At 52.6% G+C, this 16069-nt stretch overlaps 1 protein-coding gene across 2 annotated transcripts in view; it reads left to right on the forward strand.

Moving 5' to 3' along the window:
* The window catches only part of EPAS1 (endothelial PAS domain protein 1), a 79255-nt gene extending 64108 nt beyond the window's left edge, over positions 1 to 15147 (forward strand). The window contains exons 7-16 of one of the 2 annotated variants that reach the window (XM_028139985.2): positions 1003 to 1109; positions 5354 to 5501; positions 6139 to 6353; positions 7419 to 7603; positions 8103 to 8213; positions 9201 to 9685; positions 10645 to 10771; positions 11036 to 11153; positions 11361 to 11534; positions 12958 to 15147. In XM_028139985.2, the coding sequence (XP_027995786.2) occupies positions 1003 to 1109; positions 5354 to 5501; positions 6139 to 6353; positions 7419 to 7603; positions 8103 to 8213; positions 9201 to 9685; positions 10645 to 10771; positions 11036 to 11153; positions 11361 to 11534; positions 12958 to 13109 (1822 nt within the window). In that variant the 3' untranslated portion in view covers positions 13110 to 15147. The remainder of the gene's footprint in view (positions 1 to 1002; positions 1110 to 5353; positions 5502 to 6138; positions 6354 to 7418; positions 7604 to 8102; positions 8214 to 9200; positions 9686 to 10644; positions 10772 to 11035; positions 11154 to 11360; positions 11535 to 12957) is intronic. The other variant, XM_054728067.1, reaches the window with a different exon arrangement.
* Positions 15148 to 16069: the final 922 nt, after the last annotated feature.

The raw sequence follows: 16069 nt of genomic DNA on the forward strand, positions 1-16069 counted from the left end.
GTGGGGATGTGGCTAATCTGGTGGTTCTTGGACAGGGCTGGTTTATTTTGATGACTCCGCAGAGCTGAGGGTTAAGTGGTTCTTCATGGTTCTCCATACTTGCCTTTTCTCTGTCTACTTTCCATCAGAAATAGACACCTTACAGGAGGAAGCGAGGCACAGTTAGGACAGCCAAGCCCGATCCTGTTAGAGCTGCACGTTTATTGGAGAATGTAATGAGGAGGCACGTTTCTATGGCTGTGATTTTATATTTCTTCCTCTCCGTACCTCCTGCCCTTCTTCCATTCCTTGAAATTGGGAGGGACAAGTAGAAGAACCCATGGAAGGCAGGCCCGTGTCCAAGAGGATTGTGAGGTCACCAGGCAGGACAGGAGGAGAAGCAACCAGAGGAGTGAAGCTGCAAGCACAGCTGGGGTTCTCCCTGCCCCAGGTGCAGCCTCACTCTGTGGTTCACACACAACACAGGCAGAGGTCATCTCCATGCTGTTCCCCACTTGGGGCCACGTCATTTTCACTTTTCATTTATATCCCCCTCTACTAGAATAAGCTTGACCTAGTAATCAGGAGGCCCTGGTTTTCATTCTTGCCCTGTCCTGGACACATGTGTGGACATCAGCAAATTGTCTATCCTCCCTGGATCTCTCTACTCTCTCACCTGCAAAAACTGGGAGGGGGGTGGGGGAGTGAAAGCATGATTGTTGGAGACTAGGCATATGTGTATATTAGGGCTGGGGTAGGAGTGCCCTGAGGAACTGCTTTTCCTTCCCCCCCAAACATGACTTCAGGATGGGTAGGATGGGCAGGAAGAGTGGAGGTTGGGCAGACCCACAGCTGCAGGTTGACCACCGTGTGCTTTTTGCATGCATGAATGGTGTGACCAGGAAGCCGGTAGTGTTTTCATCTGAATGTGTGCATTTGACTTACCTTGTGAATTTAGCTCCTTGAGCACCTGCCCACATTCATATGGTTTCTCTTCCCCACATGCTTTTTTAAAAAATTCAGAATCACAGAACTGATTGGTTACCACCCAGAGGAGCTGCTCGGCCGCTCAGCCTACGAGTTCTACCATGCACTGGACTCGGAGAACATGACCAAAAGTCACCAGAACCGTAAGTTCCTGGAGTGTCCCGTGTGGCTCCCTTGCGTCTGTGGAATTTGGCCTTGAGTGGGGTGTGACTGGTGAGGCAGGGGAAGACCTGGTCACCTCCCTTACAGAACCACTGTCTTATGCAGCAGGAAGATGTACCCTCAGGATGGTTAGATTAGAATTTGTTTTTACATGCCCTGGACTGGAATCGAACCCCGGACCCTCCAGTCCTTGGGGCCGTTGCTCTATTCACTGGGCCAAACCAGCCAGGGTCAGGATAGTTAGAGAACCAAGGCTGCCACCAGCCTATATGACAGACAACTTCAATCAAATGAGACAAAGGACCTTTTCTCCAGGGGGACACACCCACACCAAGCCATGTGGCTTAGAGAGTAGAAGGTGGGCTGAGCCTCATTCCCCATCTCCGCTGAACGTCCTGGCAGACGGAGTCCCCAGTCTGCAGAGCCTGTGGAACAGCCCTGAAGAGGGTAACTCAGACACGTAGTCACCTTGGGTTATGTGCTCTAGAAGTAAGTACACCCAATCAGAGAAGAGGAGGGCTGGGCAAGTGCAGAAAGGAGAGGATAGGGCACTAGAGTTGGACACCTTGAAGGACGGGGGAGGATGAGACAGAAGGAAGGTAACAGGGCCTTGAGAGAAGTGTTGAGCAAGCAAACTCCCTAAGAGTTTGCTTGCTGGATCAAGAGAACTCAGTTGCAGGAGGCTGTCCAGCAACCCATTGAGGCATATGGAGACTGCTTTGCAGCCTGAAAGAACCCGAGTTAGACCTTTCTGCAGTGGAAATGTTCTACATCCACATAGTCCGCAGGGATGGATGGGTGGATTTAGGAACAGAGGGCAAATAGCTGGACTTCCCTTTTCTTCCTTGCCATGCCAGGCCACAGCTAATCCTGGGAGCTCAGGACCTGCAGAGCCACGGGGAATCTTCACAGACTTACCCGTTTTCAATCCTTCTATAATCCTCTTGGTACCTCTGTCTGCACTTATGTTGAAGTATTCTTTTCCAAATATGTTTATGCTTTGGGTTTTTTATGCTATGCAGTACTTGAAATATGTCTAGGGAAACTATGGAGCTGAGTTTGTTAAATGCAATTAAATTGAAGTCGCTGCACTTGGCTAATGACCACCATATTGGGCAGGGCAGTTCTAGTGCATTCACCCAGCCGTATCCCCAGCTCAGGCTTCCCATTTGCAGGCAATCCAAGACGATTTTCTTGAGTCCATTCAGCCCATCAACATGCAAGGACGCTGGGTTGAGGAATGATAGCACTGATCCCTGCCTTAAGGGATCTCATTTCTGAGGAAAAAGGATGGCTGTGGGCTCCAAGGGAACCAGGTGGCTCATTCCTTTAGCCACAGTATCTAGCACAGTGTTAGATACCGAATAAGCACTGAATGAGTGATAAACCCAAAGCATAAAACATATTTGGAAAAGAATGCTTCAACCTAAGTGCAGACAGAGGTACCAAGAGGATTATAGAAGGATTGAAAACGGGTAAGTCTTCGAAGATTCCCTGTGGCTGGGCAGGTATTGACTCCCAGGATTAGCTATGGCCTAGTATGGCAAGGAAGAAGAGGGAAGTCCAGCTATTCCCCCTCTGTTCCTAAATCCATCCATCCATCCATCCCAAGGTTAGGATCACTCAAGTTCAGAGCAGTATCTGATCACCATAATAATCTCTTATAGAGTGAGGTCTTGTCTTTCTATTTGGGTTTCTCTGCTGCTTCCTTGTGGCTTTTGGGTTTGATCTGACAGTGAACAGGAGCCTTTATGATATCTCAGAGAAGTTTCTCAGAAAACAAACAAACGACCTAGACTCGGCCCCATTAGTAGATCAGGGATGGGGGAGGCAGGTGGAGGTGCCCTTGTATGCCCAGCCCACAGGGGTGGGTGTGATCCAGCCCCAGCTTTGAAATTTGCAGGCTGTGGCTCCAGCCTGCATGTTGGGGTTCCTCATGCTTTTCTGCCCTGTGACTGTTCCTGACACTGGGACTCAGAGAACTGGGCTCTGGCCCAGCCTCCCAGGTTCCCCAGGGCCAGGCTTCCTGGACCTCCCCTCCTGTAGATGTAAAACTGGGGGGAAAGTCCAGCTTTTCTCATCAGCCAAGGGTGAAGTCAAAGCGAGGACGAACGTAAGTTTCTGGGAATTCTTGGCAGACAGTATTATACTTTATCTTCTGGGTGGGAAAATAGAGGAAAGAAACTATTTCCAAGGTAACAAAAATGATGACTTCTTTTTAGGCATATGAGAAGGATTTTTTTTTTTTTTAAATCTTCTCTTTCTTAGAAAAGCTTTGATTCTTATAAAAAGAGGTGGGATAAAAATTTGTCACATCAGTTTTCTGCTGACTCCAGGGAAAATATGGTGCTTTTTATTGAATCTGTGTATGTAAGCATTAGGCACACTTAAAGGTAATTCACAGCCCAAATGGAAATCACAGGCCCCCTTCTTCCCCTGGTGGAAGCAAGTAAAGCAGCTCTGAGCTCAGAGGCCTGTACCCAGCCAGCAAGCCCAAATCCAGCACAGAGAAATCTGCCTCTGCCAGTCTCTCTCCCTCTCTCTCCCCCTCGCTGGGTTTGTGCAAATATAATCGCACCGCAGACCCACACTGATGCTGTGAAATAGCTGGAGGCCAGGTTTGAGGCTGGTCTCACGTTGACACACCAGCACCCTGAATGTCCGCACCCATATGTCTTTGCCTGTGAATGCTCACTCTTGAAATTGCTGGGGAAGCTCAGCCCTCAAACCAGATCCAGATAATTGAAAGCCATCGTTTCCAAATGGATTAGTAATTTATACATTGTTAGTCTCCGAGGGGAGGGGCTGGGGGGTTGGTTTCTCTTTGTTGTGTGAGCACATTATGTGCTCTTAGGAAAACAAGATTAAAGGTCATAAAAAGCCTATCTACCAAGTAGCAGGCCCCGAATGGAGGCTGGCACTAATGAGCAGATGATTAGAAGGCGGGCCTAATTATATTCTTCTGACAGAGCAGGCCCTCGCCTGCAATCGCTAGAAATGCAGTTAAAACCTTTGCTCGCTGCACCATTTCATCAAGAATAAGGGCCCTGAGTTTTGTCTGCATTAAGAGCCATCTAAACAAGTTAACTCCAGCCACTTGAAATGGTGCAAGAATCGTCTCACTGCAACAGGGGAGCCTCTGTGGCACAGATAAAGGGAAGTCAGGGGAGGACAGAGTTATTTCTTTAGCTGAAGAGTAAAGAAATAAGGCAGATTTGGCCCTCAGTACAAACAGTTGTGGTAGCTAACAATGATTATTATCATCACCATAATTTTTATCGCATCCCATTTTGCAGGTGAAGAAACCAAAACCAAGAGAGATTATTCTTTTCCCCAAGTGCCCAGGCTAGCAAGATCTCCTAGTCCTTCCCCTATGCTTCTTTCCAATTCCTTGCGATTTGGGGGTGTCTGAAGAATGAATTCCCAAGGAATAAGAGTAACTGGGCAGTTCAGGAAACCACCAGAAATTCTAACATTAAGTAGACTTTTATTTAAAGGGAGTTGATTCATTTTTAATGGGAGCGGATAGAGCATTCTGGACTGGGGAGGAGGATGCACAAAAGCTAAATGAACTTTTAGAACACTCTGGAATTGGAAAGATGTCATAAGCACGCAGCCTCACTGGGCAGCTGGGAGGGGGAGGAGTGGGAAGGTCTTATCATGATTTTGAAGAGGCCGAGTGTAGGCTGTGGGGAGTGGGGAGGGGGGCAGCCCTTACCTCTGCCTTTGCTATGGGTCACAAACCTTCTGTGGCCCTATGGTGGCAGGCCTCACAGATGACCTGGAACAATCAAGGATATCGTTTAAAAATAGCTATTTATTCACAAGCTTTTAGTATTGGCAGAGGGTCTGCTCCAAAGGGCTACCCTGGGGGGGGCTTTCTCCACACTGCTTGCAAGTACCCACCCCCAACCTGGAGAGCTTGACAGAGGAGGCTCCCCGTCCTTGAACCCTGGGAGAAAGTAGGGCAGAGCCAGAGGGTGAGCAGACTTGTCAAGGGACTGGCAATGGGCCACTTCCTCGCATGGACAGCCTTGGGCAAGTCATGTAAGCCCTGTGGCCCTCCTCTCTCTATATTTAACATGAAGAATTGGGTGCAATGATCTCTAAGCTCCAGTCTTCATGGTCTGGTTCCTAGTCCCGTCCATTTCCCCAAAGACTGCCCTCCCGTGGGGTCTTCAGCCCCCCACCTCCCTGACCTCAGGCTCCTTTTCTCCTCCCGTAGTGTGTACCAAGGGTCAGGTGGTGAGCGGCCAGTACCGGATGCTGGCGAAGCATGGGGGCTACGTGTGGCTGGAGACGCAGGGGACAGTCATCTACAACCCACGCAACCTGCAGCCCCAGTGCATCATGTGTGTGAACTACGTCCTGAGGTGAGTGTGGGAGGGCCAGTGGGGCACGGGCTGTGGGCTCCCCACACTGAGGCTGGCAGGCCCAGGGTACTCCGCCCAGTCTCTCCGCAGGCTCTCTGTGAGCTCTCTGCGGTGCGGGTCCTTAGGACCCAGAGCACTGCCACGGATGATGGAGGAACAGTGAGTCACCTGGGACTTCCTCTCCCAGTGCTTCTCTTCCCTTTCCCTAGTCTCTCATCTATGCCATGCCTCTGACCCACATGGGGAGGCAGACAGAACAAAGTCATTCCTTGATAAGCATTTTGTGAATGTGGAAAAACAGGAGTGTTTCCCCACATTCCCTCTGTAGCCCCTGGGAAGAGAGCTGGATAAAGTCATTGCTGAAGTGAAACATACAAAAGTCTGCAAACCCGGGTACCCCATGCAGTGCCTACTCGTAAAGCAGGGTCCAAGGCAGACTCATTGTCTGAGGGCACTCTCGCTGTTGCTGCCTCAACTCCACATTTCCATTGTGTGGTTCTTCAAAACGTGACGACACAGTGTCCATTCCCACGCGTTTGGCTGAGAGGCTCAGCCATCAGGGTGTCCCTGGGTCTGCGGGACGAAAGGATTTTGCTGGAAAACGTGGCAGGTCTGAAGCACCCTCTTGTCCCCTCAGTGAGATTGAGAAGAATGACGTGGTGTTCTCCATGGACCAGACGGAATCCCTGTTCAAGCCGCACCTGATGGCCATGAGCAGCATCTTCGAGAACAGTGACAAGGTGGCTGTGTCCGAGAAGAGTCACCTCCTGTTCACCAAGCTGAAGGAGGAGCCGGAGGAGCTGGCCCAGCTGGCCCCCACTGCGGGCGATGCCATCATTTCTCTGGACTTCGGTGGGTGCCCCTTAACCGAGCTGGGGGACGTCGAACTCTCTTGAGGGTGGGGGAGGTCTTTGCTGTCACAGGCCTCCCTGGCTGCAGCTTTTCCTTAACCAGAGGCACCCTGTTCCTTCCCCGAGTCTTTCTAATTATCTATTAGTGGTCAGACTGGTCTGTACTGGATGCAAAAGAACAACGCCTGCACCTGGCACGGAGCAAGACCGCAAAGTGCCGAGCCGAGCCGGGGAGGGGGGGCGGGGAGGCGCAGGGGAGATTGCAGAGGACTGCCTGGAGGAGTCACATCTCCACCACAGGGGTAGTAGGAACCTGCCATGACAGCAAGAGAGCTGCTCGGAGGTCACTGGCACCATTTCTCAGTGAGGGCAGAGCTCCACCTGGGCCCTGAGGGACAAAATGCTTTCTGGGAAGGGGGCTGAACTGAAATAATGTTGGGAGAAATCATTCCAGAAAAGATTCAGGCCCAGACTTAGCCCCTGTAGGCACTACTTCTTTAAAACGTGTGTGTCCTGCGGGGACTGAGTTCTGGTTGCCACAGAGAGACGTTGGAAGCACCTTCACGTGTACCAGGGGCCCTTGCTCCCCATGTGGGTGGGACCCGCAGCCTGGCCGCGCTGCTGAAGGAACAGGAGGTGCAGCGCCTGTGCTCGCCCCGTTAGCTGTGCCCTGAGAGGCCAGGTGAGAAGCAGCAGAGGATCGTAGAGGACAGTCCGGGACGAGAAGGCTCGCAGCCTGCGTTCACTGAGGCTGGCTGCCCTCTGTCCTCTCCTAACCTCTCATCTACAGGCTGGGCTGCTCTTCGAGGAAGAGCGGCTCCTAATTCACTTAGTCTCTGACAAGTAAATGCTCCAGGAGGGTGTCCCCTTGAAAGGGAGCCTGCACATTGAATCAGGGCCCCAGTTAAAGGCCCCTTTGTCCCAGTCAAGCCTTGCAGAGGCTGTGGGGATTTCTCATGCATCCTTTGGGCTTTCTCGTGCATTCTTTGGGCTTTCTCTGCCCTCGGGGGTTCTCCATGGACCGATCAGAATCCCTGTTCACCAAGCCAAACGCTTGTCTCCACAGGGAACCAGAGCTTCGAGGAGTCACCAGCCTATGGCAAGACCATACTGGCCCCCAACCAGTCGTGGGCTGAGGAGCTGAGGAGCCACATTGCCCAGAACGAGGCCAGCCTGCCCGCCTTCACCATGCCTCAGGAGGCCACCCTGGGGGACACCAGCCCCAGCGCCACCAGCAGCAGCTGCTCCACGGTGAGCCCCCTGGAGTGAGGCCACGGAGAGAGCGGGCTCCTCCTCTGGCCACTGCCGTATGGCCGGTCAGTCTGGACAGAAACACTGCCCTCCTCCTACTCAAGTTATCCTAGAGTCCTGTAGAGAGGGGACATATGCCTGCAGGTACACCAGCTGTTTGCTTGCTGTCAGTATCCAGCCCCACCCCCACCTAAATGACAAGTTCCCAGAAGGCAGGGGCTGAGGGGCAGTGTTTTGAGCCCCCAGCTCTGTCCCTGCTCAGGGCACAGAGCTGCACAGTCTCCAGAGCCCTGCTGGCCATGGCCTTTATCCCACTGGCACCTCAGGACAGGCTCATTTGATGAGGTGACTGAGGTGCAGAGTGGTTAATGAATGGACCTAATTCACGCAGCTCACAGGGAGTGGCCCCTCTACAGGTACTTGTCGGGTGGAATGGAGTTGGTCTGTGGGGAGACCAGTGTCATACTCTTGACATAGTCACTCCCCTCCTGGCCCCCAGCCTGGCAGCCCTGAGGACTATTACACATCTCTGAATGATGATCTGAAGATGGAGGTGATTGAGAAGCTTTTTGCCATGGATACAGAGGCAAAGGACCAGTGCAGCACCCAGGTAGGTGGCCACGGAGAAGTTGGGCTGGTGTGCCTGCCAGCGGGCGGCGGAGAAGGCTCGGGCCCGGTCTAGCAGCCACACCCCTTTGTGACAGAGACCAGGGGAGATGCTGGACCATGGTCCCTAACTGGATGAGGGTGCAGGGAAGTAGAGCCGGTGGAGGTTCCTCCTCCCACTTCGCTCTCTGCTTTACCTGTGTCAAACCCTCTCTCCTACCTGCAACTCTCACCTTGTTTATCTCCTACTCACTGAGGGAGCTCCCTTAGTGCACATGAAGGCCAAAACTATGAAATATATTTTAAAAAAAAGAAAAGAAAGAAAAGCCCTAGCTGGTTTGGCTCAGTGGATAGAGCGTCGGCCTGCGAACGGAAAGGTCCCAGGTTCAATTCCGGTCAACGGCACTTGCCCGGGTTGTGGGCTCAATCCCCAGTTGGGGACTTGCAGGAGGCAGCCAATCCATGATTCTCTCTCATCATGGATGTTTCTATCTCTCTCTCCCTCTCTGAAATCAATAAAAATGTTTCTTCAAAGAAGCCCGACTTTTAAAAAGCACATCCAGATGAATGAGACATTTATAGGCAAAGGGGACACTTACTCCCTTCACAAAGTGGGGAGTCTTTGAAATACTATTTTAGTGTAAATGCATTTAAAAATGATATCGGAGTCCTAGCCGATTTGGCTCAGTGGGTAGAGCATCAGCCTGTGGACCACAGGGTCCTGGGTTCGATTCTGGTCAAGAGCACGTACCTTCCTGGCCCAGGCCCTCGTTGGGGCTTGTGCAGGAGGCAACCAATCAATGTGTTTCTCTTATTGTTACTGTCTTTCCCTCTCTCTTCCACTCTCCCTAAAAATCAATGGAAAAATATTGTTGGGTGAGGATTAACCAATATATATATATATCAGAATCGTAAATTTTCACTTGCATGTAACTTGACAGGAAAGCATTTATTACGGAAAGCCAAGTGCTCTTGCTCTGTGTCTCCTCAGCTGGATTTCAATGAGCTGGACCTGGAGACGCTGGCACCCTACATCCCCATGGACGGGGAGGACTTCCAGCTGAGCCCCATCTGCCCCGAGGAGAAGCTCTCGCCCGAGAACCCGCAGTTCCTCCCGCAGCACTGCGTCAGCACCATGACGAGCATCTTCCAGCCGCTGGCCCCCGCGCCCGGCCCCTTCCTCCTGGACAAGTACCAGCAGCAGCTGGAGAGCAAGAAGACGGAGCCCGAGCACCAGCCCATGTCCTCCATCTTCTTCGATGGCGGGAGCAAGGTGTCCCTGCCATCGTGCTGTGGCCAGGCCAGCACCCCGCTCTCTTCTTTGGGGGGCAGATTCAACACACAGTGGCCCCCTGATCCACCCTTACATTTCAGGCCCCCCAAGTGGCCTGGAGGAGATCAGCACGTGGAGGCTTTGGGGATATCGCCGTCGGAGCCCCCTGTCCCCTCCCCACATCTGTCCATGTTCAAGAAGAGGTGAGTGGCAGTGATCCTTGGCGGCTTCAGCAAAGGCTGTGCTGGAAAGCGGGGGGTGGGGGAGGTGGGGAACAGATGGGTACCCATTGCAGGGGTGATCTGGGGCCCAGAGACTTCCTGCCCCATCACCAACTCCTGCTCCACAGTGGCTGGTCCTCCAGTGAGCCCGGCTCTGATCCAGGAGCTTAGGCGGAGGGGAATCACCACGAGGTCTGTGAGGCCTCGAGTGCAATGCTTTTATCAGAGCAAAGGGGACCCAGAGGTGACTGAGGACAGGAAAGGGGAGAGAACTAGCGGGTCCACCCTTGCACTCCCCCATCTCTCTCCCCAGAGCCCCCTAAAGCACCTTTCTTACCTAGGGTTCATTACAGAGCACAAAAAGGTACCTGGGCAGTGGTTCTCTGTTTCCTCCTGGAACCCTGGTTGAGAAAAGTAAAAGATGCCCATGCCTTTTAGACATCCAGCATTGCCTTCCCTGTCCTCCTCCTCCTCCTGGCTCCTTCAGATCTCCCCAACAAGCTCCATTTCCACCGGCTGGGAGCTCCCGGGGCTGAAGCACAATGGTTGGCATATGACCCTCCGCTCCCAGGGCACATTAGTTACGCTGCCCTGGGGCACGTGCCCTTGAGAGAGCAGCCTCACTCGTCCGAGGGGGAACAGTTTAGGCACAAGAAACCCTCCTAGAGACTGATGCCGCCCAGCTGGGCCGCTGCAACCAAGGTCAGGCCTGGAGGCTGCCTGGGTACCGCTGGGCAGGCGTCACATGTGACTTGAACCTTCAGCATCTCAGCAGGTGGGGGGAAGGGCAGCGGAGTGCAGCTCGGGCCCTGAGGCCCACACCCTTCCTCTGAGCCTCTGCCCTTTGGGTCAGACGTATTAGTGCTGGAAGGGCCCTTTGAAGGCCCTGTATGGCATGGGGCTCCAGACCCCCTCACGGCCCGCTCTCTTGGGCTTGGCAGGTCTGCAAAGGGCTTCAGGCCTCAGGGCCCAGATACGATGAGCCCGGCCATGATAGCCCTCTCCAACAAGCTGAAGCTGAAGCGACAGCTGGAGTATGAGGAGCAAGCCTTCCAGGACATGAGTGGGGTGAGCCATCTCCCGACTGGCGGCGCTGCCTTGGGTTTCCTCCACAGCCCCCGGGACAAGCTGGGCAGGGAATCGGGGCTGAGAGCAGAGATCCAGGCTGGCAGGCAGCTCTCACACTCTGAGGCTCAGTGGCCAGCCAGGGGCAGCGGGGCGTGGTGGGAAGGTGGCCTTTCAGACAGCTGCTCTGAGCCCGCCCACCCCAACGCAGTCTGAGGACGGGTCCTCTGGTCCTCTCCCCTCTACATCTGCCCCTCTCACTCCCAGGGGGACCCTCCAGGAGGCAGCCCTTCACATCTGATGTGGAAAAGGATGAAGAGTCTCAGGGGCTGTGGGAACTGCCCTCCGATACCTGACAAGCGGCTGCGCACCAACGTCCCCAGTGGTGAGCAGCAGGCCGGGTTCCCCCGGGATCGGGTGGGGTGTCTGCAGGTGGAAGGGCTGGGGGGCTCAGGGGCTCATCTTGGTTCTTCCACACACACAGCTTCCCCTTTCCACTCTTCTGGCTCAAACTACACCGTCAGGAGCCTGGGGGCTGTCTCTCCCCTCCTCAGGCTGGCACCGCCCTCACACTCCAACACTGATCTTTCAGATGAGTTCACCCAAAATCCCATGAGGGGCCCGAGTCAGCTTCTGAGACACCTGCCCCCACCACAGCCACCGTCCGCCATGAGCCCCGAGGAGAGCGCCAAGAGCAGGTTCCCCCCGCAGTGCTGCGCCTTTCCGTACCAGGACTACAGCCTGCCTTCGGCTCGCCAGGCAGCAGGTGGGTGCGCCAGGGCCCGCAGCCTCCGCGCCAGCGTCTGCTGTGTGTGGGAGGGGCGAGGGCCAGCGGGTGGACATCCCGAGGCGGCAGGTCTCAGCTCAGCAGGACTTGCTGCCTGAAAGGCCACTTCCGTAAGAGGGGCGAGCCCTCCTTCCCAGCAGAGCTGCAGCAGCGGCTGGAAGGCCATCTGCCTACAGGGCTTTAGAAGGAGCCTTACAACAATCAGGTGACAGCCAGGGCTCTTTGATCCAAAAAGCCCTCAAGCCTGTGTCTTTTATGCCGCTGGATTGCCTCATGTCCCACTGGCCTCTGGGGCATCCCTCTGCGTTCAGGTAGGAGTTAGGCTGAGGACGTGTACGGAAAACATGCTGCCAGGGGCTCTGGGAAAGGTCACCCTGCTGGACCTTCTGGAGGGTTAGTCACCTGGTGCCTTGCCCTCTGTCCTGGGCCTTCTTAGTCAGGTACCATCTTGGGAAACATAGATGTTGTCACAAGAGATTGCATAAACATAATGGAGGACGTGGTGGAACATACCAGACCCCTGCCCTCAAAGAGGGCAGTTTCCTCAGCACTATGGTTTGGGGTAAATCGCTATTCAGGGCTTCAGCACCCAGCCTCCAGCACCACCAGACAGCACTCGCCCAGCCGCGCCTTTAGCCTTCACGTGGGAGGTTTGCCTTCAGTAAAGAACTGCATTGCCATGCCTGCTGTGAGCCCACAGGTTTCCTTGAGCCTTAGGAATAGTTTCCCCCTGATTTCTGACAGTACGTACAAGAAGGGGGGCTTCAGAGGCCTGAGACCCACCCAGTCCACAGAGTGAGGTCCCGGGGACCGAGGGCAGGGGCCCAATGAAGGGCTGCCAGGCTGTCCTCCGGTCCCTGGGCCGCCTCCTGGGGAAGTGGGGTTTGGGTGCCGAGCGATTCCACTTTGCTCCTCCTTGCAATGTGTGCGCACACATGTATATGTACATGTTTGTGCGTCCATGTGTATGCAGGCAGCAGCCCGTTCAGAATGCCCTTTCTACTCAGTCTTTCCTCCCTGTTGCCAATGCACGGTGACACAGGCTCTTAACTGACGTCTCCTCTGTCAAGGCAAGAAGCCTTCGTGGGGGCTCCCTCCACACAACACCCTCCCCTAAAACTTCCTCTAGCTGCTGTCTGCACGACACACTTTCTCCCGTGGGGCTCAGCACCCCACCTGGTGATATGGGTCCACCCCCTGAGGATGCAGTAGGTCACTCAGATAAGATTACATTAAAGAAACAGTAAAGTTAGGGCTGCCCTGTCACCCTGACTCACAAAAACTGGAAAAAGCCTCTTGTTCTCTGCAGCACCCTTCTCATCCCTGCCTGCCTCTTGTGGAATAGAGCCTTTTCCGGATGTCTGGTTTGGTTTTTAAAATACGGTATCAACCATTCTTTCAGGTATGGCAAGCCGGCTGCTCGGGCCCTCGTTTGAGCCCTACCTGCTGCCCGAATTGACCAGATATGACTGTGAGGTGAACGTTCCTGTACCAGGAAGCTCCACGCTCCTGCAAGGAGGGGACCTTCTCAGAGCCCTGGACCAGGGCACCTGAACCAGGGCCTTCCTCCAGGGCAGGCGTCCCTGCCAGGCCGTCCGCCAGCTTCACTCTCAGCATCTATTTTTGCAACTAGGTATCTCTAACACCAACACACTTTTTACAAGGTGTACTTACCTGGCAGACTTGCCCAGGTTACCAAGTAATGGCCTTTTCCTGAAGACGCTCACTTTAGTATCCATATTTTTAAAGCACACGGTTGTTTTACCTGCTGTGTTTTACTCTGTCAATGGAAATGTTCTTAAATTTTATAAGATTTTCCCCCAACTTCAATTGCTTCTAATTTATATTATCCAGAGGCCTCTCTCTCTCTCGTGCACACACAATATTCACACTAACAAGTTGGGTGTCTGTTTGTAGGGAAAGCTTTGGCTTCATTGAACTAAAAAGATTTTGTTGTTGCCAAAGAGAAAATAATATTTGCTTTCCAAGCTTGATTTGTGGCCTTGCTCTCTCTCTCATGGCCCTTCTCCTTTAAAGCTAATCACTATATTGGTAATTTCAGCCTTTTTTAAAAGCCAACTCTTTGCTCTAATTTTGATGACTTTGGGTGAAAAATAAGAAATGTGAAGGGTGAACGCCAGTGTATGTGCTTATCTGTGAGAGTTGCACAGGGAGGCTTTTCCTAAACTCTTTGGTGTTTTCTTCTCTCCCCACATTCAGTGGATTTTTTTTTTAATTATTATTATTCAAAACCATAACTGAGTTGTTTTTTAAAATTTATATCTGGGTTAAGTGTTTATCATATATATGGGTACTTTGTAATATCTAAAAACTTAGAAACGGAAGTGGAATCCTGCTCACAAAATCACTTTAGATCTTTTTCAGCCCTTTCCTGCCGACACGCAGCGTTGTACAGCACCCCCGGGCCGTGCTAACACTGCTCAAGGTTGCTCTGTGGGCTTCTGCTTTTGGGGTCTGCCATAGCGTGACAAACAATCCAAGAAGTGGAATCATTAAGTGGGAGCTGTCTTTTCCTCATATGTGCTCTGTGTATTATGTATGTATGTATATATTATTACTACTGCCAAGAGGGTCTAATGGCACATTATGGGCTAAGGGTGTGGGGCTGGGCAAATCCACGGGAGATGAAGTGCTTTAACTTAAGGTCTTGTTGCTGGCCCTGCAAGTGCACTGAGCTATGTGACTCTAATGGGCTTTCATGTGGCACATAGGGATGTTTCCAAACCCACCCAGAGATGGTTTCGATGGGAATTGGCGAAAGAAAGGAAGGCTTCAGAAACGGGGTAGTGACCCAGGCCATGTCTTCCCAGCTGACCACCTCGGAGCACATGGAGCTGGGCTGAGAGAGGGGCAGCCGGTGCTGACCAGCCTGGCCCAGTGCCCTTCCTCAGATCACCCTGCAAGGCCGAGGTGCGGGGCCCCGCTGGCGAGCAGCAGGCAGACCTGGGGGCAGCCCAGCCCCAGGCCCTCCGGAGTCTGTCACTTGAAGTGACTTGTATAGGTAGGAAGCACTGGAAATAGTGTTCTCAGAGCACTTGAACTCGCTGCGTAAGAGGGACTACACCTTTGATTTCTAAACACCAATCGCATAGAACTCATCTGTCCTGGGCACCATGAAGATGTTTCTAGAAACACACACCCAAAGCACAACAGGCCAAGCATGGGGCCAGCCTGGATGGACTAACTGTCAAAACACAAAATTTAAATTTCACAAGAAATCTAAGTTATATGAGAAATAGTATCTACTCAGTGTGTTGGCCAAATGTACGTAAGCACCGCAGCTTTGCCCCGCGTGGCGTGGCGACAGAGCCCGGAGGGCCACGGCCTGGTAAACTGGGGTTGGATTCCCGTGTGCGCTGCCTCGGCCGTGAGGGTGGCTCACCCTTGCAGTTTTACTAAAACACTCTGAGAAATATTCCGAGCTTCAATATTAACTTTCCCTGTCAATGTAACGATTTCATGTACATTATTATTTTGTTGAATTCCTACTGACATTATTACTGTATGGGAGCTTAACTTTATAAGGAAATGTATTTTGACACTGATATCTTATTAAAGTATTCTGATCCTACCCCGGCTGGTGGCTCTCGTTTCCTGTGGATTTGTGATGGGTCACCCTGACAGAGAGCAAAGTATTAAATAGTTTCCCAAAAATGGACATTGGCACTGACCTTCGGGAGACAAATGAGGCCAGCCAACAGGAGGAGGGGTGAAGGGAGGGAGACTAATATTAATACTTGGCAACGGCCGAGGCTGAAGGCCATGTTACCCCGCCCGTGTTTCTACCTGCCACTGGCCCTTTTCGTAGCCAATGGGGGACCCGCAGGGAAAAGGCAGGTCCCTGCTTTCAGGAAACTACATGAAGCACTTGGAAAGCCCGGCCGGAATGCATGTGTGGACACTCTGGGCTCTCGCAGTCAGAAAGGACCTCAGTCTGGAGGTGGCGGGGGCTCAAGTGGGGACTTCCCAGGTAGAATGCGACTGGGAAGGGCAAAGAAAGAAAGAAAGAAAAAAAAAAAAAACCTCAGCCAGAGACAGAGCACAGTGAAAGCTCCAAATTGGACATGCGCATGACAGGTTCCCTAGTTCAAAGTTTACTTTTCCGAATCATGCATGGCTGAGGAACAGCTATCTCCACAGTATGACTGGGAGACTAGGGGGAGACCCGGCAGCCGCCTCTGCTCACAATCATGCACTGTTTGCATAGCAGATCAGTCCACACAGAGAGGCCTCCCACTTACCTTATTAGCTCTCTTGATCCTCAAACTGGGAAATCCTGTGAGCACCCACTTCACAGATGAAACAGTCGAGTTAAGTGGCTTCCACAAGTCATACCCTATTAATGGGAGAAATGAAATGTAAGCCCAGTCTTAGCCATATTTCTCTCCTCTCACACCGATTAAGAAACACCACTTCCCTTATCCCAGTGGTCGGCAAACTCATTAGTCAACAGAGCCAAATATCAACAGTACGACGATTGAAATTTCTTTTGA

Source organism: Eptesicus fuscus, chromosome 16 (assembly GCF_027574615.1).
Source record: "Eptesicus fuscus isolate TK198812 chromosome 16, DD_ASM_mEF_20220401, whole genome shotgun sequence".
NCBI lineage: Eukaryota > Metazoa > Chordata > Mammalia > Chiroptera > Vespertilionidae > Eptesicus > Eptesicus fuscus.